This window comes from Rosa chinensis, chromosome 4 (assembly GCF_002994745.2).
Source record: "Rosa chinensis cultivar Old Blush chromosome 4, RchiOBHm-V2, whole genome shotgun sequence".
NCBI lineage: Eukaryota > Viridiplantae > Streptophyta > Magnoliopsida > Rosales > Rosaceae > Rosa > Rosa chinensis.
Window position 1 is genome coordinate 60,935,846 of NC_037091.1, and position 27,893 is coordinate 60,963,738.

General features: G+C 38.6%; 3 protein-coding genes, 1 long non-coding RNA gene and 1 pseudogene across 4 annotated transcripts; 2 read left to right on the top strand and 3 right to left on the bottom strand.

Annotated features, from left to right (window-relative positions):
- Positions 1-2,217: 2,217 nt before the first annotated feature.
- On the bottom strand, positions 2,218-4,424 carry LOC112199702. The gene is made up of 5 exons (XM_024340678.2): positions 4,006-4,424; positions 3,620-3,711; positions 3,348-3,523; positions 2,864-2,972; positions 2,218-2,763 (listed from the first exon to the last, which is right to left on the bottom strand). The coding sequence occupies exons 1-5, from the start codon at positions 4,307-4,309 to the stop codon at positions 2,458-2,460; spliced, it is 987 nt and encodes a 328-aa protein (XP_024196446.2). The 5' UTR covers positions 4,310-4,424; the 3' UTR covers positions 2,218-2,457.
- Positions 4,425-7,431: 3,007 nt separating this feature from the next.
- Positions 7,432-11,653, top strand: LOC112199703 (annotated as a pseudogene).
- Positions 11,654-11,889: 236 nt separating this feature from the next.
- Positions 11,890-19,502, bottom strand: LOC112198232 (serine/threonine-protein kinase 4). The gene is made up of 18 exons (XM_024339316.2): positions 18,743-19,502; positions 18,540-18,628; positions 18,340-18,447; positions 18,119-18,226; positions 17,733-17,823; positions 17,397-17,449; positions 16,884-16,946; positions 16,646-16,690; positions 15,851-15,886; positions 15,406-15,461; positions 14,883-14,964; positions 14,482-14,610; positions 14,269-14,401; positions 13,621-13,768; positions 13,341-13,539; positions 12,530-12,730; positions 12,324-12,409; positions 11,890-12,224 (listed from the first exon to the last, which is right to left on the bottom strand). Exons 1-18 carry the CDS (start codon positions 19,407-19,409, stop codon positions 12,125-12,127), a joined length of 2,394 nt encoding a protein of 797 aa, XP_024195084.1. The 5' UTR covers positions 19,410-19,502; the 3' UTR covers positions 11,890-12,124.
- A 1,763-nt stretch (positions 19,503-21,265) lies between these two features.
- Positions 21,266-23,314, bottom strand: LOC112198120 (cytochrome P450 78A5). Its single transcript, XM_024339174.2, has 2 exons — positions 22,241-23,314; positions 21,266-22,158 (listed from the first exon to the last, which is right to left on the bottom strand). The coding sequence occupies exons 1-2, from the start codon at positions 23,201-23,203 to the stop codon at positions 21,547-21,549; spliced, it is 1,575 nt and encodes a 524-aa protein (XP_024194942.1). The 5' UTR covers positions 23,204-23,314; the 3' UTR covers positions 21,266-21,546.
- A 2,801-nt stretch (positions 23,315-26,115) lies between these two features.
- LOC112196149 lies at positions 26,116-27,618 on the top strand. Its single transcript, XR_002935005.2, has 4 exons — positions 26,116-26,239; positions 26,382-26,461; positions 26,626-26,640; positions 27,507-27,618. It is a non-coding gene; the product is annotated as an uncharacterized LOC112196149 (long non-coding RNA).
- Positions 27,619-27,893: the final 275 nt, after the last annotated feature.

Consider the following 27,893-nt stretch of genomic DNA (forward strand, 5'->3'; position numbering starts at 1 on the left):
ATTTAGCTGTTTAATTCGATCATTTCCTTGTTGTTTTTCTTGGTTTGCTTTATAAAAATAGTGACGTTTTATCTCACTCTCCCTTTGAAAACTCCTACAGATTCCCCTGAATCAATTCAGCTGCTGACATGATATCTCTTTAGTTGTATGGTGCGCCAGAGTATTGAAATTCCGGATAAGAACTTCTACTAGAGCCTCGGAAGCCTGAAGACTAATTTAGCAGAATGGAGTTCTGTAACCCATTGGTGACAAAAACCTTTTACTTCTGTACATAGAGAGAAATCATGCAACTCCCAGTAAAAGTTTGCATAACCTAAATAGGCATGGAAAGAGGTGGAATGGTTCCTTAGGCCACTATATAAATCTCATCCAGCGTATGTATGGCCCAGAAAAGAAAAGAATCTCAACCAAGAAAACAAAGCAAAGCAAATCATATAACTGTTGGATTTTGTGGCTAAAGGACTAAATGGGCCAATGAATTATTGGGTGCACTGTTGGACTGCACTCTTAATCCGTACTTCAAATCAATCCCAAGTGAAAAGAAAAAACTTCAAATCAATGCCATACTGAGGTGTTATACAGTCATGCCAAAAAAGGTGACATCAAGACGGTCACCTATGAAGATAAGGAAAAAAAAATGATTCACTATTGCTCACTATAATAATTCAACTTTCCCTGATGTACAAAGATGGATCATGAAATTATAGAAGAAGACATGGGTCTATTTTTGTTGATGAGTAACCTGCATAGAACATTTGAAATATCTACAGAAGAAAACTGAGATCTACTGGTCTGAATATGTATGCATGCTGTAGATTGCTAAGTGGATTCTGTAGAACCTTTCTAATAGTAGTTCACATTCCTCAAACATTTGTATCGAACAAACATATACAGTTCATGATACACAAAAAAAGTAAGAAAAAGAAAAAAGATCCATCACATAGTAAAACTACTTGATTCCCTAGCCTTCACTCTTAGAAAAATAAAACTCAAGCCATCAAAAGAAATGGGAAAAGGTGGGAGGGATAAGAAAAATTTGATTTAAGACCACAAAGCATGCACATTTGCAAGGGTAAATTTTAGCATAGAAGCCAGGGAGAGACTCCTTTAATGAAATTAATACTTCCCTACAAGTAACACACGTAGGCCAAGGCTGAGATGACTATAATGCTAGTAGCAGCAATATAATTCTGTGATAGAGATGGAATGCTACTTACTTTGCTTGCGTTAATGTGAATCACTGATCCTTTTTGCAGCTCCATAATTGCTAGCATGATGATATGGACCTGCCTCGTCTGTTCATCTTTTACAAATATTAGTAGTTATGATGAGTAGATAGAAAAGATAGCCTCATTTACTTTGCTTGATCGCTAGCCTCTTGAAAGGGACTTGCGTGCCATGATCACAATCTTTCATTTGCATCTGACCAGCATGAAATCATGCATCTAAAAAATGAACATTAACATAGATTGATTCCCATGTTGGAAAAAAAAAATGCCTAGCTTAGCTAGCTGCATGCTCATGCTTCCCCAACTGTTAGACATAATGACAGATAGACATTCAGTATCCTGTCAAAACAGCCTCTGAAATAGGGAGAATTCCACAAATGGTCATTCAACTATGACTCATTCGACATTTCAGTCACTAAAGTTTCAAATATATCACTTCGGTCACTCAACTATTACACCCTCTGAAATTACACCCTCTGAAATATAATTGCTACAGTTGCTTGACTAGATGAAAATACCAGCTGCATATAATTGAAACAGTAACTACTATGAATTGACTGGCTGGTTTCTACTCGGTTCTGATATATCTTTGTAACACATAATGATATGCCAAATGAATTGATTCAATTGAATGCCAATTTAGTGAATGCAGAAATCAAGTAATATAGGTTGCAGCGACCGATCCTATTGACCTATTCCTTATGTTCGTAGGGTAACACTTTTTTTTTTCCCTAGTTTTTTCTTTTTTGATAAAAAGCTCTATAACCAGAAGGAGCCAAGGGCAGAGTCCACAAGAACGCTAAACAGGACAGCAACACAAACATATATAAGCATACAGCAAAGATAAAGAGTAATAATAAAACAACACAACAACACCAAAAATATAAAAAAAGATCAAGAGCAAACAGATGAAATTTAAATAGCTAGCTTGAAGACATACATAACCTGAGCGATAATTAACTTTCGAAACCACAAGGAAACCTGAATATATGAAACTCAATGCCAAAGCTTTTGAAAATCTGGCATTGTTACTACGATTATGTAAGATGTTTTGAATCAAAATTCAAGGTAGGGTACAAACAGCAAAGACAGCAGAATTCTTCTAACATAATCTGTCCTTCCTAAATCCTGACTAGGATACAAACTGCAAAGACATTTGGATTTCTTCTTCAAAAATCCTCTTCTCTAAATCCTAATCAACATTTTTCACTAAAGCATCAAAATTCTCTCAACTTGAGTTTAGGTACAGAAGTACCCTTTTATGCGCAGAAAATGGCAATTTTAATCTCCAATCTGTCTGTTTACGTGTTAATGGTCTACCTTTGCTGTCCGGATCTCTGTTTTCCTTCACATTTGCCAACTTCCACACACAGCTCTCTGACTCTGTCTCAACAGACTCCAGCATAAATACTCCATCCTTTTCTGGGTGTTTAGAATCCACGTCTTCTAAATAGCATACTCTCATGGTCTTGTCTTTAAAACGAGGTAAATCACCTGGTACCTTTAGTAATCTCTCCGCGCCAGGAGATGATACCTTCAAAATAAAAGGCAATTTCATCACTACACATATTTGTATGGATCAAACACGACAGAGACTTGATTGAGAAGTAAAAGAGCAGCTAGCCTCTATGAACCTCAACAGCCAAATCTTCGGGTATTTCTCCAAGTGCTCCAACTTCATCCAACCTTTTCTTGTATTCTTTACTGTAGCGCCCAAGGTCTTCCATACTTGGACATCCATATCTGATAAAAGAAAGATATTATGTCTTAATGCTAACATCACAATTGGTTACATATGGAAAAAGGAGATTACTGTTCAACATGTAAAATTCAGCCTCTCCTCCCACAAAACAAACAGAGTGTGCCAAAAAAGAAGAAGCTTTGGATCAAGGTTTCTACTTTTCCCTTATTTTTTTTCTATTAGCAGCCTCCACCCAACAATGAAGTGGAGGAAATAGTCTTTAGAGTGTACTCATGTTAAGCATGTCTTACCCTATTAAGCTCATTTAAATAAACAATTGCTGCAAAAATAAAACAAAACTTTGGTGCCAAAGTTTGAAAAAAACGTACATGTCAAGCTACTCGCAAGTTTTTCAGTGAAAAGAGCATAAGACTTACTCGTTTGATAGTTTGTCCAGTCTCACAAACACATATCCTCGAGGAGTAGTCTTGAAAGAGAAGAGCTTCATGTCATCACAGAACCGTGTCAACACCTCACGAGCAATGGACAGTGCCTGCTCACCCCAGGGAACACCATGGAACACCACTCCACCACCATCGCCTCCATCACCAACCTATATAGACCAACTACTAGCATCATCAAACATAACCCAAGTTTTAAGCTAAAATCAAAATGACACAACCAAAGTGTTCAAGCCACAACAATGTACCTTAGGCTCGGCGACATCCTCGTCCTCCCAACCATCTGTACTATCTCCTTCTTCCCATCCATCTGATGTTCCTCCCTCCTCTGTTTCTTCACCTGAAAATCCAAAGTTCCATAAGCAAAAATACTTGTCACAGCTGTATATTAATATGCATATATGAAAAAAGACAACTTCAAAGAACCCATCAATCGCTTAATTCTTATGTAAGGTTTAAAGGGTGTTATAGTACTAAAGCTATGGCCTTGATAACTAGCACTGATCTACTCAATTGTTTCAGTAAATAAAAACCCCAACTTTGACATACCCAGAAAATCAAAAGTCAAAACCAAGTAGAATTTAACAGAACAAAAATGGGTACATTAGAAATTGCAGAAAGCATAGAGCTTTACCTTGAAAGGTGTCATCTTGGTAATCGTCGAGGTCCTCAGAGGACTGGGTTGTTAGGAATCGAAGAGTAGCGGGAGAAAATATTGTGGGTCTGGGTTTAGGAGAGAAACCAATCAAAGAAGAATGAGGAGGGTTTAAGTGTTGAGAGGGTTTAAGAGGTTGTTGTATTGGGTGGGTTGATAAGAAAGAGTTTCTTCTGAAAGAAGAAGAAGAAGATGTGATACACCTTCGAGCAGTTTGCAAGTGTAATTGTAGGAGGAGGTTCATCATTCTTGTCTCTGCAACGAGAGAAGAAGCTAAGAGCATAATAAGAACCAGAATGGCATTTCCAAATTCCACCAAACTCTGAAATGTGAAACGAAAGGCTTCACAGTAGAACACCGAACCCTGTTTAAATTGTGAGGTACCGCTACCGTCGAAGATGAACAATTCTTAGGTGTACCTGGAGTGAATGAGCATATTCACCATTTTTTACAATTAATGCATAATAACTTTATAATTTTCTAATCTAACTATTCATGTTGTATAATGTAATACAAAGATTAGCTCTGTAAAAAATCAATCAAATTGAAGACCTTTTAGTTATTCAATTTTATGAAATATATAGACGATTTATCATCGTAGTTTGATTCAATTAGATAATTAAACGATATCTGATTTGATTTATTTTTTACAGAGATGATCTTTAAAGGATAATTTAGAATATAGACCGTTGGATTATAAATTTATTAAGTAAAAATATGTTAATCGACAACGGGGGTGAATATGCTCGTTTACTGGCGCGCTACGACAATTGCGCCTATCAAAGCGACTAAAAGAATTATCGAAATGAATTCAAATGGAAGAAAAAAATCTGTTGATAAATGAATTCCAATTTGTTGACTATTACTTATCAAATCTTGCTCTATAATCTGGTTTGATCTTGTAGTCCAAATAATCCCGTACCATGAAGTAGGGGTAAACCTAAAAATTGTCCGTCGAAGATTCTTCATCTGCAAATTTGCTTTTTTGCCAACGAGAGGTTGTCCCATTTTTATTAGAATAAATGAATAATCGGTGAATATGTGTCTTTTTATTCTATTTTTCAATGAGAGGCTTTTTATGAATTCTGACTAATATTTTTTTGGGTCCTTGACCAAAAGCACCAAAATGAGCCAAAATTATCTCACTTACCCCAGCAACAGATTTTTATTCCCATTTACCCAATTTAAAGTAAAATAACAACTTTACCCTCGACCTAATTAATAAATTACATCTATCCCTCTCTCTGAACTCTCTCTGAAAATCTAAACCAGGAAGCAAGCCCCCACTCTAAGCTTGAGGCTCGGAGACAAGGATCCCCCTCTGTAAATTTAGCCACACCAGTGTCTCACTCACTGACTCACCGCAACAACCAATCGCATGCCCTAACTCCAACGCCGGAATCCGCAAGATCTGAACAAGCCAGCACCAAATCAAGCCCCGATGGAGGAAGTGCTTGACCTCGCACGCGCCAAGGACACCAAGGAGCGCATGGCCGGAGTGGACCGCTTCCACCAGCTTCTCGAAGCTTCCAGGAAGAGCCTCACTTCACCAGAGCCAGGAGGTCATTGCACTTATCGATTGCTGCACGAATCTTCTCAAGGACAGCAACTTTCGAGTCTTCCAGGGCGCTCTTCAGGCCCTCGCCTCCGCCGCTGTCCTCTTCGGCGACCATCTCAAGCTCCATTTCGAGATCGCCAGAGGCTTCTTCTTACTAGAACGATGATTTGGTGACCAGAGCTTTTTCTGGGTCCCTAAATCAGATTTTTTTTTTTTTTTTTTTAAAGTAATGGGATAGAAGGAAGAAAAAAAGTTTTGAATGTCTAATGGGGGCAATAGACGTTTTGAATTGATGTAATCTTTTTTTTTTTTTTTTTTTTTTTTTCTGTAATCAAAATTTTATTTGTCTAAATTTAGGGAGATTAATTCTTATCTAGCTACTGAAAGTCTTATTGGGGGGCAATACATAGCTGATTGTCGTCTATTGGGGGCAATACATGGCTGATAGTCGTCTATTGAGGGGCAATAGACGTCCATTGGGGAGCAATATGGGGCAAAAAAAACATTTCCGGTAAGATTTTCATGTAATTCCGGTGGGCGGCATCCAGTGACCGGGCTCTGGCGAAGTCTCTTATGGTTTCTCTCTCTCTCTCTCTCTCTCTCTCTCTCTCTCTCTCTATAAGTAATAAAGGGGTGAGGGTAAAATGGTATTAAAAAAATTTAAAATAAAAATAAATCTTAATGGGGTATTAGGGAAGACCTCCTTAGAGTGTTTTGGGTAAGAGAGAATTTAAAAAACTTAATGGACTAAGTGGGAAAAAAATCTCTAAAAATGGGGTAAATTGACAAAAACCCTATTTTTTAACCAGAGCTCATGGCATAAAAGAATTTGAATGAAAATAAGGATAGCATGGTTTGACATGTTTGGACGTAACGATGTACCACATGGTTATATTATAAATTTCATGTATCATTTGAAACATGTGTCATGAGCTTAGTATTTATAAAGCATGACTTTTAAAATAGGATTAAATTCAGTTTACCCCCCTGAGGTTTGGGGGTAACTTCATGTTAGTCTATGTCCTCTCAATTTAATCAGTTTACCCCCCGAGCTTGTCAATTTTTCTCAACCGTGTCCAATTTCCCAGATTCCGTCTAAATCAAACATTAAATCTGACGATGGGGCCCACTTTAGGGGCTAAAATTGTCATTTCAAGAAGGAGAAAAAAAAAACAAACACTAGAACCCAAAAAAAGAAAAAAAAATTCATTTCTTCACCACCACTCCATCTTCTCCCCGTTTCTTCCTGCACCCCCAGAAACCTAGTTCGCCTATCCCACCACCACCCCTCTGGTTTTTCTGGGTTCTTCCTTTCTCGAATCAATCACTGTCCTCAACTTCCTCTAAATCTTGACCTTGCCGGACCGTGCAATCTCCAACCTCCCTCATAAGCCCTAAGCTCCTGGGTTTCAGATTGCAGAGACTTAAGAGGAGAGAGAATAGATCGGAGTTTCTCTCTCCTCTACCAACTGGTCCCTAGCTACACATCGCAACTCACCTCTACCACCACCATGCTCGCCAGTCTCCAACAAATCCTGTCCGTCCTCGGCGTCGTCCAGTGACACCAGAAACCGCCTTACGCGCCGATCTCACCACTGCCCAGAAATGCTCTGGGCACCCATTGTTCCGCCAAGGCCGATCCTCCTCTTCTTTTTCTCATTGATTCCTCCTCTTTTCCTCGCTCCTGTAGGAGTCTCCGATTCTCGAAACGAAGTTGCTTCTCTGTTTGCTTCTGGATCGGGCCTGCACGCTTGTAGATTGGATTTTTGAGGTGGCGGCGGCGGGCTCTGGGCACGGTTAACCTAGTTTGGGATCAGATCTCGGATCTTGCATCTCGGTGCTGGCTAATGGGGGTGGTTGTGCGGTGGTTTGGGTTCGGGAGCGATCTTTGCAATCGTGGGATTTTACTGGAGATGGAGGTCACGTCAAAGACTACTGGAATCCTTTTCGCGTCGTCGTTCCGGGCTGCACAGATTGGGGTGCTGACCTGGTCACTGGTGGAGGTAGTTTCTTGAATAGCAACAGTTTGAAGTATTTTTAGCATGGTTGTTGTTTGTATTCTATTAGATATTTTGGAGCGAAGATGAGTTGGAGATTATGGTAATGGACTAATGGATTTCCTGGGATTTGATTTTCGGAGGTTGAGGAAGCTCTCAGGAGCTATGGTGTGGATGAACGCCATGACTGAGTCAGGAGAGGATGAGTTGAGTTTAATGGTTCTCTACTTATGAGCTGATAGGTGTATGTGAGGTTGAGGAAGCTTTGGGGATCAAAGGAAGAAGAAAGAATTTTTATTTTTTTATTTTTAATTTTTTATTGCCTTTTTTTGTCATGAAATGACCATTTTAGCCCTGAAAGTGGGCCCCATCATCTTATTTAACGTTTGATTTAGACGGAATCTGGGAAATTTGACACGGTTGAGGAAAATTGACAAGCTCGGGGGGTAAACTGAATTTAATCCTTTAAAATATGCCTAAACTTTCATAACAATGACATATCGAACAAATTTTTTTAATTTTTTTTAATGAATTTTTGGGCATTTTGACTTTAAAATAATCAATTAGAGATTTTGGTAATCCATCATTTAAGAAATATAAGTGATAGAGGTCAGAAACAGGGCACAACATGTGGGACCCCCCTCTCGGGTCACCACACAGCAGAAGTTGCAGAACACAATAGTGAGTTTGGAGGCCAACGATATTTGACTCATAACTGATTTTCAAGTGAAATTTTAACCGTAGGTATCTTCATGAGTCTACTTTCATTTTCAGTTAGTCTCACCCTCTTTACACCTCTGGAGCTTCAGGTCCTTTACCCCTCGCTCTGGGTTTCCTCTCTACAGCGTTGAGAGTCGGTGGCCTTTCCTCCTGCCCGCCATGGGCAATTTTCCCTGGGATCTATCCCAGATCTGAGGCTTCTAGCCTCTTTCGGCTAGTTTTTCTTCTGTGTGTTGTTTTGTTTCCTCTTGTTGTCTTTGTAATGGTCCCTCTGTCTTCTTTCCTCCTTGTCCGCTACCCTCCCTATCTTTCTTTCCATCACTCTCCACCCTTCCTTCACTCTTCCCAGTTCCTTTCTCTCTTGTTGTTCCTCCACTTATTCTCCATCTTCTTAATCTCTTCTCTGTCTCTTGTCCACCATCCATCCCTTTACATGTTTCTAAGTACCACCGATTCCACCGATGTATCTTCGTCTTCAATCACTATCACTACTTTCGCTCTTCAGAGCGTTACCCTTAGCGGCTTTGTTCCGTAGTTTTCCCCCGAGCAGTTTACCCTTGTGGTTCCTGCTTATACTACCTTTCCGTGGTTCTTTGTGTTATTTTCGGTGCTTGTTTACTTCGGAGGACCCAGTGATAGTCGGAGGGATGAGTTAGGTGCCTCTCGGTGTTGGATCCTGGTCTTATCGGAGTGTTCCTTTGGAAGGATTGGCTGGCTCTGCTACCTGCTTCTGCGGGGTTGTGTTCCTCTTGTGGCGGTGTCTACCGACATGGACGCTTCTGGATTGGTGCTTGTTCTTGGAGTGGGCCTTGTTAATTTCTTGTTGTTTCTTTTGTGTTTTTCAGCCCTTTCTTGGGCTTCTGTTGTAATATTCCTTTTTCTTTAATGAAAGTTTGGTTCACTTTGTAAAAAAAAATATATATATATATATATATTTTAAAAATCATGTTTTACCAATGGTGAGATTAAAAAATATAACAATTTGAATAGAAATGAGGTTTTTTTATGCTTTGGCAGGTGTCGTGAGAACACCGGTGGAATGCAATGACATGCCAAAATATATTAAACATTGTTAACAAAGATTTTTTTCTTAAAATTCTCTGGTGCTATAAGCTCATCATTTATAGAGCATGATTTTTAAAATAGTGTTCCAATTAACGGAATACATAAGACTTTCTAACAATTTCTTGTAATGAATTTATTATTTTGTGACTTTGAAAAATCGTAAAATAATTTTGTGTCATGATTTTTCAGTTCCGACAATTTGAGAAGTATTTAAAAGTCATTATTTGATAGTGTGAAAATCTTGGTGAGAAAATAAAAATATACAATTCGGCCAAAAATCATGTGTTATATATAGTCCACAATTTTAAGTGAAAATCTTAGTCTTGGGGAAGTTTTTTATTTTCTTTATTTTTTTTTAAGTAATGGGTTTGGTTTCCACGAATTTAGGGCATGAACTATAGTTAGTTTAAAACTTTTTTTTTTCACCTCACTACAATAAATTGGAGCAGTAGTCATGGAGCTTAAGTAAGAGGTTAAAAAAATTAATAATAATAAATAAAATAAAATAAAAGGGTTAAAAATTAGAGCCTTTAGGATGACACGAATGATTAACATGATATACTTTTGTCTTTTTGTTCAAGGTACCTTTTGATCAAGTAGAAAAGCTTTACCTATAGCAGGAAGATAAGATGAAGTTTTATTCTTCGTTCCCAAGTTCGTCAAGGTAAATTATACATATTCCTAATTGTTTTGGGCGGTCTAGGGTTACAGTAACTCCTTAAATACGTACCTCACGCGTCAATGCAATGTAGATGCGTTCTGCTTGTGAGATTGAGAAGTAGGTGCTAATAATTTTCATTGATCTTGCGAGAAAACTTTTTACCCAGAACCAAACATAGTTCTCCATGGCATGGCAATGTGTACCAGAATCAGTGCTGCTTTTCTTCTTCTATGTTGGTTGATATGTTTCTCAGGGTTTGGTTTCGTACAAAGAGTTGCATCGCTTGGTATCAACTTCGGCCAACTCGGCGACAATTTGCTACAACCACAGCAAGTTATGAGCCTCTTAAGGTCCAACAATATCACAAAAACAAGAATTTACGACACCAATCCGCAGATACCAGCTGCATTCGCAAATTCGGATATTGAGCTCATTGTGACAGTGGAAAACGAAATGCTAAGCCAATTAACCAACCCCCAAGCAGCCCTTCAATGGGTTACTACACACATCAAGCCTTATTTTCTCTCCACGAAAATCACAGGCATTATGATAGGGAACGAGATTGATACAACGGATTTGCTAGCTAGCCTTGTACCGGCCGTGTCCAGCATTCAAAAGGCCCTATCTCAGTTAGGCCTTGATTCGCACATGAAGGTGTCATCGCCTTTTTCTTTTTCGGTACGTACGTGATGGAAGAGTCTTATCCACCTTCTGCTGGCAGTTTCAAAAGCGAGGTCTCGGGTGTGATGTCACAATTGTTACAGTTTTTGTCAAGCACAAAGGCGCCATTTTGGATCAATGCATATCCTTACTTTGCGTACAAGGGCAACTCGAAAGATATTCCTCTAGACCATGTGCGTTTCAGTAATGCCGGTTCATCAGCAGGAGTGACTGACCCTTAGTAGCAATTTGCACTATGACAACATGTTGTATGCTCAAGTAGATGCAGTCACTTGTGCCATTTCTAAATTGGGCTTCGATGGCATAGAGGTTAGGGTCGCGGAGACAGGGTGGCAAATCAAAAGGGGATGCTGGTGAACTTGGTGCAAGTTTGGAGAATGCTGCTATATACAATGGGAACTTGTTGAAGAGGTAATTGGCCAAGGAAGGTACACCTTTGAAGCCTACGCTTGACGTCTATGTTTTTGCCCTTTTCCACGAGAACAACAAACCTGGACCAACTTCGGAGAGGAATTTCGATCTGTTTCACCCTGATGGAACTGTGGCTTAGAATGCGAGCTTGACTGGATCCTCATCTGCCTCCACTTCAACTCCTAACTCAACTGATGCCGCATCAACCCCAACCCCAACCCCATCTAAGTCATCAAACACAGCTCCTAATTGAACTGATGCCTCATCACCCCAACCCCAAGCCTATCAGAACCACCAACCTCAGCTACGAATTCCACTGATGCCTCATCACTCCCAACCCCAAGCCTATCAGAACCACCAACCTCATCACTTCCTGAGATCAATATGACCTATTCCTCTGGTGCCAAGACAGCATCAATGGGAAGCTGGGTGTACTGGATCATGTTTCTTTGTGTGCTAACCTTCCGAGTTTGATGACCTAGAAGAACAACTGGGCACCTGGGAGTTGATACTGTAAAATTCACTCTCTGGGTTCAGCTCCAGCAATCGAGTCTATATTTTCAAAAATTGAATTAGTAATCTGTTAATTTCTTTGTAGTTCAACTGACTAGTAGTTTTTCGACTATATTCCTTCTCCCATCTACTTTTCTAGCTTGTCTAGACTAAAATTTAGTTCACTATACACTGTAAATGGATACACTTCACCATCAATTTAGTTCTTCTCCATCAAGCTTCACCATTAATCTGTTGACAAATTTCATTTCCATAAATAACAAAAGAAAAGAAGCTCGAACAACTTTCATTTCGACAAAATTATTTGTCTGGCTGTGATGTACAAGGAAAGTTATTTACACTACGCTACACAAAGACAACATAGGCCAAACTAAAGACTACTCATTGTATTGCTACCCAACTTTTCTACCATTATCTAGCCTTGACTAATACAGTAATACCAATGTGATAGATGAAAAGAAACAAAGTTAGACACTGTCAGAATATATATGGCTACAATCGAAGAATGGTTCTTAGTGTATCGCAAAGATTTTGAATAGTCTGTTGTTCCTGAGTTGCTTGCAATTCTTGGAGAGGCATATCTTCATAGCACCTGAATTAAATGAACAAAAGAATCTGGTTATATTCAGCGCTCCTTTGATACAGCAGCAGGAAAATGATTATTACATTGGCCAAACCAAAATCAACTTACATCTTGTGGTAGGCTAAAGCTTGTGTGAGATTTAATAGAGTTGGACTTGCAAAGAGTCTTTTGTAAACACTTGGAGGAAGGGGCATCTGCAGCACACCAAATGTCAGGAAAGAAAAAAAAAACATGTTATATATATGTGTATGTGTGTGTGTGTGTGTGTGTGTGTGTGTGTGTGTGTGAGAGAGAGAGAGAGAGAGAGAGTTGACCTCATTTTGCCCTCTTCGTCCCTTTTTAGACTGTGCATCGCCAGAAAAAAGCTCCTGCAGTGCATCTATAGCACCAGTTCCACTATGATCTCGTTGCATGCCTCCAACAACATTATCTGATAAGAGAGCAATGGGGGATATATCTGTTGCCCTCAAAAATGGAATAGGCACCGTATTACCAGCTGCATATATGGACGAAAGCTGCAAAACAATCAAATTAATTGATTAAATACTTTGCATTGACAAACAGGAATCTTCAGGAACAACCTAATCGGTGAATTTTTCGCAACAATGAAAACAAGCGAATGAATAGTTGTATTGACAAAAAGGCATCTTCAGGAATACACTAATCCATGAACTTTTCACCACAACGGAAATAAGTGATTAAATACATGCATTAACTCTTTATGAAAAAACTAATCCGTGAATTATTCGGTCATTACAAATGGTAGGCCAAGGAAATTTGGAGAAACTAGAGGTTCCATGGTAGGCTGACCCTTTATCCCTATTTCTTTTACACTTGTTTTCTATGTCTTCAGAGAGGGCCAGTGAATTTAACGATTTAGGGATTTGCAGAGAGTAGCAAGAATACTCAAGCATTTCACCTATAAGTCACAGTACACATCATGGAAGAGGAGAACTCAAAAGTTAAGATCACGAGTTATTTTTAATTCATGCTCTGCATGTTGGATTACTTTTCCAACCACAATGATTTCTATGACAACTAAACATTGTTGCTTACTTAGCGGCTGTTGTACATAAGACCCACTTCACCTATCAATTGGTAAGCATAAATTCATTAAGTAATTACCTTATCTTGCACTGCAAAAGCTTTCCGGCTGAAAGTTTCATTCTTCATTGTGCCACTGCTTTGACTTCCAACCTGTGGTTGAGATTTGCATTTTCTCAAGTTCGGCTCAGAAGAGGTAAAGGTTGAAAGAGAAAATGCTGGTTTGGTCTGTGTAACTGTATTTCGTACTCCAACTGAGGTGTTATTTTCGTCTCCCACCCTGATATAATGAATAATAGAATTTGAAATTTTATCTTTTGACACTAGGCAATGAATTCACGAATAAATGGAGAGGAAGTACCTGACTTCGCTTGATTTACCTACTGTACCAGCAGTGGAAGGGCCAAGTCCAGAGGCAGGTGAATCTTCTTTGGAATTAAAAATTTGTGTCCGAGTACCAGTCTCATCTCTTTCATCTCCACCATGAATTATTACGGTGCCAAAATTACCTGTCAAGCACAGGTTTCACATCAGAAGGTCATATGCTATTATACAATTGCCACTGAGCATAAAGATTCTCAAACAGTTGGCAATAATCTGCTTTGCCGTGATGCACAATAAAAAAAAGAGTAATCCCACTAATTCAAAAATCAAGTGATGTCTTGTGAGAAGGCAGGAGATTCAGAGATTGTCAAGTTTTCAATTTAGCGTCGTAATTAATTACACATCAACTCGAAAGTATTCAGTCCCACAGGTGACTTCATTATATTCCATGTCATTGCAATTGAATAAAAAAAAATAAAACTGTCTAAATAGAATAGAAGTATTCCTTAGCATCCCTGCTCAAAATTCAATATTGTCTGCACAAATAACCCTTTGGATATTTCAACCTACTCAAGATGCCTGCATAGTTCAGAAGCACATTGTATACATCCATCCATAGCAGCCCATCCACACTAAAATGACTAAAGATAGTTTTGCAAATTTAGTTGCAGTCTAGTTTTCATACCTTCCTCTGCATGCTCCCCAATACCAGACATGTGCTGCTTCGTCAATGTGCTGCCTGTCACTTCATTTGCCCCTAGAGGCCTTGAGGGAACGGTATCTCCATAATCTTCATTCACTTTGGGAGCTCCAAGTGTCTGTTTCAAATTACAATCTGCTTATAAGATTAAGGATTAACAAAGACAAGAATACAAGTAAACAAAAGGACATTTCATACATCGTCTTCCTGTTCGTCTGGAGCTTCATTTTGTGCTTGCAAAGCCATAGAGGTCCTAATTTGCCTGGCCTTCTCAATCCTTGGCACCATTGCAGAGGGACCACATTTGCATTTTTCGATGAATTTGTGCTGCATTTAATTAAAAAGAAAATTATTGTTCATTCAGAATAGAGACAATTTGCAGGACAGTAAGCAGTACTACATTTTGTATACATCTGCTTCAAGTTCATTCTCAGAGAAAGGATTTGATTTTGAAAGAAATATTATAGTTGGTGACATATGAACAAACAAGACGGGGAAACCATTTACATCCGCTAGTATGACAAAAAAGAAATTTACTTGAAAAATCTACATCGCCCCAATTTGTACGTAGAACATACACAATTCAATATGAAGACTACCTTCAACATCTCAGCCGCAGTAGGGCGTAGCCGAGGTTCTTTTGTCAGGCACTTCGCCACAAAATCATGAAACACGAGAGACCTGCAAAAGGAGATGGCCAAGTTCATAGGATGTTCAAGAGCATCTGAGCATGATCTGTCACAGCGAAAAGCACAAAACAGATGCAGATAAACATGACCAAAGTTGAGGAATCATGATTTTCTAGGCCATTGTAGAAAATTACTTATAATTATGATGAGAACTTCTATTGCAACCACTCTGGAAACAGAAGCAAATTGAACTCAAGTAAAGTGGCATCGGATATTAGCATACTGTTCATTCAATTTGATTATTATGTATTTAAAAACATTTACGAAAACTATGTTTGCATATACCACCACCAACGGAAATTATGAGGCCAATAGTGCTTTAAGACTTAGTAGTAGGTTACGATGCCAGATGAGAAAAGAGAACTGCTTTGTACAGGCTGATGTCATTGGAATTGGTAGAAAAGATCACAGAGAGAATAGAATGAAAACCGACCATTTTTCTTTATCCTCAAGCATCGGAGCTGGCTCAAGGGATATCATGAATAGAACCTATAATAAACAATAAATGGGTTACATATCCCCTCATCAAACAATGATTTGAAAAAGAAAACAAAAATAGAGACAAGAAAACCTTAACCAACTTAACAGTCACACACACACACACACACACACATATCTCACACTGCAAGGACACCAAACATGCTTAGAGAGATGGCAAATTGCTACTTGCATATCTCTGTATGAGGGACCATCCCTGAGATGCATTTCTCTTGAAATATCCAAATTTTATTAAACTATCTCTTGAACTTATTGTCAATAAAAGTAATGAACAAAAGAATGGCATACATAGAAACTAGGACACGGGGTCCAATTGAACAAGCAACCATAATACACTTGAACTTTCAAATAAAATGAAAATAAAGGGATCAAACACTCACCCTCATTGGATGCACCGCAGATCTTGGAGGAAGTCCCTGAAAATTATAAGGAAAATATGTCATCAATTCTTACTGGGACTGGCACAATCTCATGGGCCAAAGAATGATAATTAAATTTTCCAGTGAGGCCAAAGAAAATTATTTTTTCATGTGATGCAGTAGCAATGGTAAGAAAAGAAATATCCTCTCAAGAATATGCCCATTGGGCCAGCTCTAAATCTAGGGCCTTTTCGGTCCAAGGAGACCTCTCAATGGTAATTTTACGAGTTAAAGTTAGCAAAGGTTAATAAATAGATAAATCAAGAGCCACAATAAAAGTTAAGAGTATTTATTTCAGTTTAGTGCTATGATGAGTCTATTTGAATCTTAGGCTAAGTACAATGTCTCCAAGTACTCCAAAGGTCTCTTGGTTTATAGCGTATAGTTTGGTATAGAAAGACATATATGAAGCCTATCCTACACCTCCTCAGTTCGATAAAGATGTTTTATTTCTTACTATTCTTCTCAGTCTAAGCTCACTATTACCATACCCAAACCCTCTCTTGCTTGGTCCTGCTTCACACAGAAGCTAATTTTATTTAGGATACAGTAGTCATAAGGTCCAACTCAGTGCATCCCATTCCAATTATACTAAATTTGGTCAACTCAGGTCGGAACCAACATTACCTATTTCCCACCCACTCCCTGCTACATGAAAAAGGAAAAAAAATGTAAAGGCAAACAAGCTACTTAGAAACAGCCACCTCTTAAAATTTTCACGATCTTGAGAACAATTACATGGTAAACCTATATTACCTCAGCCATTTCAATTGCAGAAACACCAAGAGCCCATACATCCACCTAGAGTAAACAATAAGAAAATAAATTATATCATTAAGAGTTTCATCATAGTACTATTATCTCCAAAAGTAGCACACAACAACTAATTGAAAAAACAAATTATTAAAAAAATAAATACAGGCAGCATCTTGGCCAAGAAGTAGCAATACATAGGAAATCAAATTTTGCGTAAATTACAGAGTATACATGATACCTTTCCATCATAGCGGCTTTCCTGAATAACTTCTGGAGCCATCCAATGTGGAGTCCCAATGAACTGAGAATAAAAAACAAATGGTCAAGGAAGTAAACTTCATGGGACTAGTACAAACAAATATATCAGAGAAATCCAAGGTTTGCAATTGTCACGTTTGTAGAAAAAAAAAATCTTACTAGTTCAATTTTTTTGAGTACATGGAGCATGTCTAGGCAACAATCATTAGTCGCCTGATTTTTTATTTTTTAATAACCAAATTATCTACACAAGCCTAAGCACATAGAGTTTTGTGTCTCATGTACGTCATGTCTTAAGGTCAAACCCCAGAGCAACTGCTGTGGTAACCACCACAGGAATTTATCTTGAAAAGTTATCCATTTTAAAAGCAAATTCTGATGATATCTTAAAGCAAGAACTCTCAACTTCTAGTCTATATAACCGCAAACTTTGGGGCAATTAAACAAATTGTGCAACAGCAACGACATTTGCATCCTCAAGAAACTGACCTACCGTATTGCGCTTTGACATGGTCCTTGTAAGCTGTGCTGCAACCCCAAAGTCACCTGCCAATATTATCATAAACCAAATTTTGGAGGTCAGCATGCTGTTAAAAGGACAACAAAGTAACTTCACATGAAAAAAAATGGAGAATAAAAAAGATTACTTCAGTGCTAATTATATATTCATTTTGAGAAGTTAAAACTTTGCACCCTATTAGAATGTTAATATGCCAGTAAGATTGAAGAATTATCACACCGTAAAGATCAAGAGTTGTTAAAGAAGAGCAAGATTCACTTTCTATCTCTAGTAAGTCGACCGAACAAAATGAATGATAACTGTACTCACCCAACTTGACATCTCCTTGTTCAGTTAACAGAATATTACCACCCTTAATATCTCTGTGGACCTTGAAAATTGAGTGCAAATAAGCAAGGCCCTGTGGGAAAGAAGAAAAAAGAAAAAATCTTGTTCAAATCAACAATATATGTAATCTACAGCAGATAGTTTGAATAGAAAATGAATAAAAGTAAATCAGTATTATCATTGGAGAATCGTTGAGTTAATTCAATTATGTCCAACATATACACTAAAGCCTAGTTAAGAGGCCAACTATAGTGTTTTATAGGCAGTTCCTGGTAAAACAAAATAAGAAAGCTTCGCAATACAAATCATGGGAGACTCTGTTAATGAGGTGCAACTGGTCAGTTTTATCCAATGAAAGTTTATCATACCTTCAATGCTTCCCTGCAAATGTAAGCTATTTGATACTCCTCCAAAGCATCCTCGGTAACATTCATTAAATCAGCAACACTTCCACCACCACAGTACTCCATCACAATCTGCCAATACACATGAAACCACTAGTCTCAGATACAGCATTACCCAAAATTGAAACAAGAAACCAACCAATCATATCTCCTATCATTTAATGCACCAGTAATTAAAAAATTACCCAAAGATACTCTTCTCCTTGGTAGCTCCCCAAGTACCGAACGACATTCGGATGACTGCATTGCTGCAGCATCTCGATTTCACCACAAATCTCTTCATACCCTTCCTCCTAAAACCAACAACAGCATTGCACAATCACAACTCAAACCAATTCCTGAATCAAAAAGTATATGTAACCGAAAAAAGATAGCAGAACCAGACCCCTTGAGATAATGAAATGACTTTAATTGCCACCAGCTCGGAAGTCTTCAAGTCCCTAGCTTTATAAACCGCACCATAAGACCCCTTCCCTGTCATTCACATTGCACAAAAACCACTAAGACTGAAGCAAAATGGCCGAAAAAGACAATGGGGGAATGAATGAATTGAAGGAGATTGAAGCTGAGCTAGTAATGGAACCCTACCAAGCTCATTGAGCAACTCGTACTTTGTAGTCGGATCTTCTCTGGTGACGCTTTCCGGTATGGAACTGGCCGACATTTTCATATTCTGGCGAGCCTCCTCGTTTTGCGACGAGGCGGCACTGCTCTTCCTCTGCTTCCCCATCCCGTCGCCGGAGGCCTGCATGCTCGCCACTGCCCTGCTCATCGTGGAACTGCCGCCGCTGGTCCTCCTCACCGTCCCGGTCAGCGACGACTCTCTCTCACTCGGCCTCATCACAAACGTCGAGAACGCATCTCCGCCGTCACCGTCCTCCGCCTCCGCGGCTCGGCTCCCCCAGTCACGTGACGACCTCCTGGTGGTCCGATTGCGGTCGCTCTTGACGATCACGGTGCCGAAATCGCCGCCGTTGTCGTCCTCGTCGTCGAAGTAGTTGAGGGAGGCGCCGCCGCCGAAGTCCTTGGGGAGGCGTTTGAGGAGGGGAGGCAGTGAGGAGTCGTCGTCGTCTTCGTCGTGAGCATTGTTCTTGTATACGAATGTGGCGTACGGGTCGGGTTCCTGGTTGCCGCGCCGCCGGTCTCGGTCGGATTCGGAGGTGGAATCTTCGTCGCCGTGGACGACTACGGTGGAGTAGAGGTCGGGTTTCGGCGGGATATTTCGGGTCCGGCGAGGGGTGCCGGTCGGATCCATTTTCTGAGTGTGGGCAAGTGTGTGTGTTAGATGTTAAAGAAATAAAGAAGAAGAAGGCCATTAGCCACGAGTGTGCTGAGTTGGAGCCAGCTGTTGAGCACGATGATGATGATATTACTGGGCTCTGCAAATTTTGGTGGGGGATGAAGACGATGGAGTTGGAGATTCACAAAGAAGAAAACCCATTGGGCCATTTTTGTTTCGCACCCAGGAATTTAATCACCGCACCAGGGTTGGCTCTACATGCCCAATCTTCACATTTTGCAACATGAGTTAGTGGAGATTTTTCAAAGAGAGTATTCAGGACATCGATATGCATTTGTACTAATTGAATTGGATGGCTGGAATGCTGGATAACATCAAGTACATTTTTTAGTTATTAAAAAAAAAAAAAAATTTACCTATAAATATCAATGACTCAAATCTGCTATAATTAATTGTTCACTTATATCGCCAGTACATAGAAAAATTTTCCGATCTTACAATCTCGGAAAATGTTAGGCATACGTGTAATTATGCGTCTAAGTTAGCTGGAAGCACACTATTGGCCTCTACGTATATATGCGTCTGAGCGGACGACATTGTATAAAACGTGATAGCTAGATTAATCGTCACTGCAATGAATATTATTGTGTTTGGAATGTATGGTAAGTTCTACACATCATGACATACTTTATCACACGATGCTTTAGGTCTTGAAGAGGAAGATTTCATGAGATTACCCAACGACAACTTTGCAATATTTAACGAAAGTTTTGACATGAACTGTCGAGTGATAGTTTAGTGCAACAACACGTACTTTTCCGGTAGCTACTAGATGATATTGATCAAGTTTTACCAACTTTAATTAACTCGAGCCCATTTTTCTTATTAATAGTGTTTCTTCATTCCTTGTCTTCTAATTTTTCTTTTAATCAAAAACGTGAATGTATTGAAATTTAACACGTAAAGAAAGACTAAGTGACCAACAAAATTAAAGACCCTAAATCCACTCTAAAAATTAATATTTCAACCCTAATCAATTATTCATGATAATAGTATGTTGTACTTAAAACGGTTGGGAAATCTAGTACAACATGCGAGTTGTTCGAGCATATAGCTCGGCATGGGAACAACTGTACGAGGGGTTTACTCGGTGCATACAATTAAGTAGGACAAGTAGTTCATAAAATTGTCGTGCACATGAAGCAAAAAATAGTTAGTACATGCCCAGCTAACTCGAGTAGTTACATTGATTGGTACTGCACAAGAATCCGCTGCACTAACGTTCTTCATGCTACAAATCTCCTAATTCACTGCAATGTTTGGAATTTTCATAAAACCTTTACCGCCAAACAAATGATTGCCTTTTGATTATACCGGTCACCAACTTGTACTCTTTGAATAGGAACTTTAGGCATGAGGCATCAAGTAGTCGTGCTCACGGTCATAATATTCGAAGGTTTACATCTAACCCGATCCATAGTTCTTTCTTGCAATAGAGACAGCTTCTTCATCCTTGTCCGTGACTTTCAAATAGTAAATGTATACTTAACCAAATGCAGGAACCAAATGCTCATAAATATCTTATGCCTTAGCGGGAATATGTACTAGAAAGAGATAAGAATCAATGGTCAGTTTCTGAATGAAAGAGAAAGTGTACCTTTGGATATCCAAATCCCTAATGCATCTCCTTTACAAGAAAGAGAGTTCAGTTGCTTTTTTACGAGAATATATAGCTCTCTTTACCACGAAAAAAATATATATATACATATATATATATATATATATATTATATACCAATATATTTATTCTCCACTCCAGCTGGTTTTGGCTCTTCAATCATTTCATGAAGGCCATGCAAAAAACATATCGCAGCAAAAAGAGGAATCTCATTCCTTATCCAATTATAATGTGGCAGCAAAAATATTCCTAAAACTTTCACGAAGCCCATGCAATGATATAACACTTTAAGTACTAGAACTAAACGGATAACTAGGATTAATACTGGTCCAGATGACTAGAACAAAACACGCTTACTACCATTACATATGCCTACTACGTACGATCATTAATTTATTATTACACTTAAGCAACCTAATCAAAGACAAATAGAGGGCTGGAACGAGGTTCACATTTTTGAATTAGCATATTCAGTTCAAGCAACCCTAGCAACAGCTTTGCAAACCAATGGGCTCTTCATCTCCATAGACAGCTTCAAACACTCATCCAAGTCCACACCAGCATTATCAGACTCAACCCAGTTGAAGCTCTGAAGTAACTGAGCCAGCCACAGCTGAACAGTGGCCAAACCCAAAGCTTTTCCAGGGCAAACCCTCCTTCCAGAGCCGAAAGGCGCCAACCTCAGATCAGACCCCATGATGTTCACATCCTCAGACAACTCCATGAAGCGCTCCGGCTTGAACTTCTCCGGCTCAGACCAGACATTCTCATCGTGAGTGATTGCCCACATGTTCACCATGGCTGTAGTCCCAGCTGGGACGAAGCTCTGCCCCACATAGACATCATGGATCGCAATGCGAGCCCATGAGAGGAGAGGACCAGGTGGGTGAACCCTGAAAGACTCCTTGACAATGGCTTGGAGGTAAGGCAGGTTGGGGATGTCAGAACCCGAAACAGGCCGTGATGAGCCGACAACAGAGTCTATTTCTCTTTGCGATTTGGATTGGATTTCAGGGTGCAAAACCATCCTTGCAAGAATCCACTCTAACAGAATAGCCACTGTGTCAGTTCCTCTGAAGATCATTTCCTGCAAACAGAACAACCATAATGGTACTAATCAATATATAATATCAAAGAAAATGGCAATAATATAAAACTAAACTTCATACCCAAAGAACAGCAACCATGTCAGAATCACTGAGCTTCTGATCTTTCTCCAAATCAAGAAGAACATCAACAAAATCCCCAGAGCAATCTTCGTCAAACTTATCACCTCTAACCCTCTTAACTCTATGTTCCTCAATGATCTTACCCACAAAAGCTTCCACCTTTATAACCAAACCCCTAGCCCTCTTCCTCACACCCTGAAAATCCAACCACCCCAGAAACGGAAAATGGTTATTCCAATTGAAAATTCCAAGCAACTCATACCCTTCCCTCACCAACCCTTCAAGCTCAAGCCCCTCACCGCCTTCCGCCCCAAACTCATAGCATTTCCCAAACACCGTCTTCATCACATTGTTCAGAGACCCAAAATGAAGCACCTTCTTAACCTCAACTTCTCCATTTTCAACCATTAAACCCCGAATCTCCCCCACCATCTTCATCCCCATTTCAACCCTAAACCCTTCAGAACCAGCTATTCTCTTCGGACTGAACAAATGGGTCGCTGCGATTCTCCTCAGATTCCTCCAGTACTCACCATAGGGTGCAAACCCCATTGCTCTGTTAAACAGAAGCTCGTAGGCCGTTTCGTTTCTGGGCCTATTAGCAAAAGCTGAACTGTTGAGGAGCTCTTTAGCTGTCTCCGGGTTGCTTGAGATCACAAACCGGGTCAGACCGACCGAGAGAGACAGCAAAGGCTCAGCCTTCAAGCTTCTGGCGAGCTTGGCCAGAACTCTGTGAGGTGTAGACCCGGTGAAGATGGTCAGTGAACCAATGATAGGGTATCCGGGTGGGCCGGGAATAGGGTTACAAGCTCGGACCTTGCAGAGAGCCCAGGCGAGGCCACCAGGTCTGAGCCAGAGAGCAAAGACTGAGATGAAAAACAGAGCACAAGCGAATGCCTCCAAGCCAGAAATGGAGGACTGAACCATCGTGGGTATGAACAAAGGGAAAGGGTCGGAATCCATGGACAGTTTTTGGGTTGTGAAAGGGTTGGAGAAATGGTTTAAGTGTTTTGCAGGAGAGTTTAAGCGGTTTTGGAAGAGTGGGAATGAGGAAGGTGAAGAGCGAGCGTGGAAGACGAAGCGTGTGAAATGGGGTAGTTAAATAGAAGATGGTGCATTGGTGCGGGTGAACTAACCAGTAACCATGGTAATAATGAACCCAACCCCCCGGTTAAAACTGAAGCTCAAAAGGCCGTCAGCCAATCACATAATTTTGTTTACTTGGATATATTATGGTTATTGTTGCGACTTGCGACAGTACTTTATATTAATTTTCTTTATACATGTTCTGCATATATAATTTTTTTTTTTAAGAAAATGAAAAAAATAGATGAAACACAACCGTTATTACAGAGAGAAAATAATGAGAGAGAAAAGTGGGGTTGTGGGATAATTTCTTTTTAATTTTTTAATAAAAATCTATTTTATAATTATCACATTTACTCTTGTGATTTAATTTAGGGAGAATTCCACAAATGAACACTCAATTATGACTCATTCGACACTTTGGTCACTGAAGTTTCAAATATATCACTTTGGTTACTCAACTATTACACTGTCAATCACTTAAGTCACTAGGAGCAATTCCAACAGCTTCCTTATAATATTTGTATAATAGAGAAGCAAAAGTCAAAGCTTTAGCATATTTTTCTTCTCCAACTCCAACAGATTCCCTATTTTACAACAATCTCTAAAATCTCCATATTCTTCCTTAAATTTTTAGAGATTGCTGTAAATATAGAGAATTTGGTTTTCTCTTTCCTCACTTTCTCTAAAATAGGGATAGTTATAGGGAATCTGTTGGAGCAAAAGATGCTCATTTTGCCCTAAAGTAAAGAAAAATCAAAATATGGGGAAGCTGTTGGAGTTGCTCTAATACTCTTTGACCTCGTTTGGTTCATGGAAAGGAAAGTAATTCCTTTGTCTTTCCCATGGGAAGGGTTTCCAACAACTTTCTATTCCGATGTTTGGTAACGTAAGAAAAGTTATCAGGAAAGTTATTAAAAAGTTTGTAAATAATGTAATAAAATAAAATGTTGTGAGTAATAAATGCAAGGAAAGAAAAGGGGAAAGTGATTCATTTGAGATTTGGAAGGAACCACTTTCCCTCTTATTTTCCCTTCCTTCAGGAAACGATTTCCTTTATTTTTGCCGCTGGAAAGGAACAAGTTTACTTTCCTGATGCTTCATTTCCGCTAACCAAACATGGCCTTTGGGTGACTTAAGTGATTGACAGTGTAATAGTTGAATGACCAAAGTGATATATTTGAAACTTAAGTGACCAGAGCGTCGAATGAGTCATAATTGAGTGATCATTTATGAAATTTTTTCTTTAATTTATTATCAACGTTTTTTAATCTTTCAAGACTAAATCTGTTAAATTTTTTAATTTTAGCTAACAAAACCTCTTCTCTTAATAATAGTATAGATTTATGCTAGAAAACCTCAACTCAAAAGTCTAAAACAATCGATAATATCAGCAAAAAAATTTAAAAAAATTTCAGATATTTTATTTATAATAAATTTTTTAGTTAATAACGTAACTTTTGATTCAATTTTTATTAAAATTTGTATTTTTTAAACGGTCGATATCTCTATGAGCAAATGTCTAAAACAATCAATAATGTCTATCATAATTCCTCAAATTTTTTTTTTTTTATATTTAAGTTTTAATAAGCACCAATATTAACATTTACATGTTTCTGATATTTTGTTTACAATACATTTTTTGAGGGTGCAAATTTTAGTTTGATTTTCGTCAATATTTTGTCGAAATTTGTATTCTCGAGAATATCGATATTTTTGATATGCCGTATTTTGGTTCATGCCCAGCCAATATAATAAGCACTTGTGTTGAGTATTGCTTAAAAACGAATGGATGGGCACGAGGACATGAGGTTGATGCTTAATTTGACAGATTTGACAGAGCAAATCTTTAGCCGTGTGATCATGTCAATAATAATGGGAGCAGATCGAATCTGCAGAACTATTGCCATGAGTAGTATGTTACTCCAAATGTCCTTTACTCCTTTCGGTAATTTCATCTTAGTTGGTGGGAAGGAGCAGTTCATTAATAAAACTCCTGGTTTCGTTCAGATCCAACGACAAAGTTGCATGCCTCTGGTGACTGGTTGAGGGAGAACTACTAATAGTTCTGCAGATTCCAATGGGGGCCTTTTAAGTACTGTGGAGGTGTTTGGGAATTAAATCTGGACAATAGATCGAAGGCAAAACTCAATGAGACCCGTGAAGAGTTGAGAGTAGGCAATCACAGTACAAAAGGGAGCGCTAGGGGGATGAGCTAGGGTACGTCTAGCTTCTTCATGCATTGCTTGTAGAGTTTGCTCTTTGATTCGGTTTCAGAGCCGAGGAGAAGGTTTTGCAGGGCTAGACGGGGCAGTAGCTAGGTTGATGCAGATCGAGAGATAATGTGGCGCAGTATCACAGGAAAAAGGGGTCTGGGAAATAATGATAGACGGCGCCCTGCCCTGCCCTGCTTGTCTGTACATTCTATTTCTGCTGCACCACCCTACTCCACGCGTTTGAGTTCCAATTTCCGACATGCTTAATTGGCTCGCCTTTTGATTTTGAACATCGCAACAGGTTTAATACCTTAAACATGATGCATGCGAGCAGTAAGTTCAAATACATCTGAGTAATGGTCAAATCTCAACTTATACGGAATTGAATCTGCTAAGCACAAGACTTTAGGTGTAATTATTGAAGGAGGATTCAATTCACCGATATAATTTTCAGTAATTATTATTCATAAACTATAATTAACCATAATTAACAGGAAAGTGATTAAAACTCATTTTAATTATCAAATTAACTAGCCTCAACTCGTCTATCACCCTTTCTCAAAAAAAAAAAAAAAAAAAAACTCGTCTATCACCCTCTAACACCTTGAGCCACCATCATCGTCTTCAACGTCCAAACCTCCATCACCTCATCGCAGACATCAATTCCTCATCATCAATCTCTCTCTTAAATTATCATGTATGGGTCGCCGATCAATCTAATTTATCCTTACCCATCTTAAATCGAACCATGAATTTTCACAAGCTTCTCTATTTATTGTGGTCCGTTAATGTAGCCTACAAAACTTTTTGAGTACATTTTTATTGTGAAAATCTGGCAGATAAGACTATCAAACAAGTGATAGCTGTGAAGGTCTTCATGAGACTAGGATCTCCAAAGTTTGAAGGAAGCTTTGATCGGGTAATTTTCTCACCGGATTCTAAATATTGCTGGGTTTTGTTTAAAGTTGCGGTCTTTTAAGGGTTTTAGATTTCTGGGTTTTCGTATGTGTTGTTTCTTACTGAAATTGTGGACTGAAGTATCTGCCTGTTCTTGCTTCCTCCATTGGATATTGCTGCTTCTAGCCTGAAGGTGATCAGGTATTAGCTTTTGTTCTTATTTTACGTTTTTGATTCATTGCTATGTACTTTTGCTTCTCTCAGTTCAGAAAATTAGCGTTTGGTGATTGGGTTTAGGGATTTATTTGATGTGCTATGAATATTGAATTATTTAATAGCAGCAAAAATTTGTCTTGATCACTGCTGTGGGTTTTAACATTATGTTGTTGATCGAGTTTTATTCTATACGATGATCTAATGAATTCACAGTTTTAGTTAGGATTTGAGACACATTGTGTTAGGGGATTGGGGAGTAGAAAAGAAATTGTTGCCTTGAATGGGTACAAAATGGAAGACAGATGAAGTTCCGGGTCAATTGGTGCATTATTTAATCTCAGAGCAGATGAACCTTCAACATTAGCAGGTCTATTCCAAAGGCATATAAGATAAGAAAATGTCTCAGTATCAGAGTTCCGTGCATCAGTATTGATTATCATGACTATGACCTCTAAGCATCTGTAAAATAGAATTGATTCAAGGAATAAGCCTAAAGAGAAAATTTGATTTCTTGAATTGGACTTTTTCTTTAAACCCTACCTAATCACTTGCCACTTATTTCTTTTTATGTCAAAATGAGCTAGTCACCTTTCCAGACTCTCTTGCCTCAAGATTTCTATAACATGTGCATAGACTTCTGCCCAAATAACCTATGTTTTTTGTTTACTCAGCAGAAAATAAGGAAAACAATAATAAGTTTATCAATTATCTAGAAGGCCTAGGTCTCTACTTTGTTAAATGAAAAATTAGTGATGAAGATTGATCTTTGTCAGGTCATATAATCTTTTAACATATCTTTTATATTTGATTCGCAGATGACTAATTAATAAATTTATTGTGTGCATTTGCAGGTATACTGAAAACTTTGAATCAGTTTTTGTCATCAGAAGCAACCAAGTTGGTAGTTTTCTCACCCTTTTTTTTTTTTTTTATAGATGTACAACATAGTCAATTAGATAGAGATATGACATCGTAATGATTGAATTGTTTATTCTTTATTGCTGTTTCACCAAGAGAAAGTTATTTCATGTTTGTATTTTAGTTTTTTAATAAATAGGAAATCAATATTTTGATAGTTTATACTAAATGAAACTTGGTGAATAGTTATAATGATGTGATTAGATTTCCCCTTTGATTTTATGTTTTCAGATTTGACACGTATGTATTTGAAATTCTACATTCCTGGTGCAGTTGTTTTAGATTTTGAAATCTTCTTCAATTTGATTGCTGAAATATAT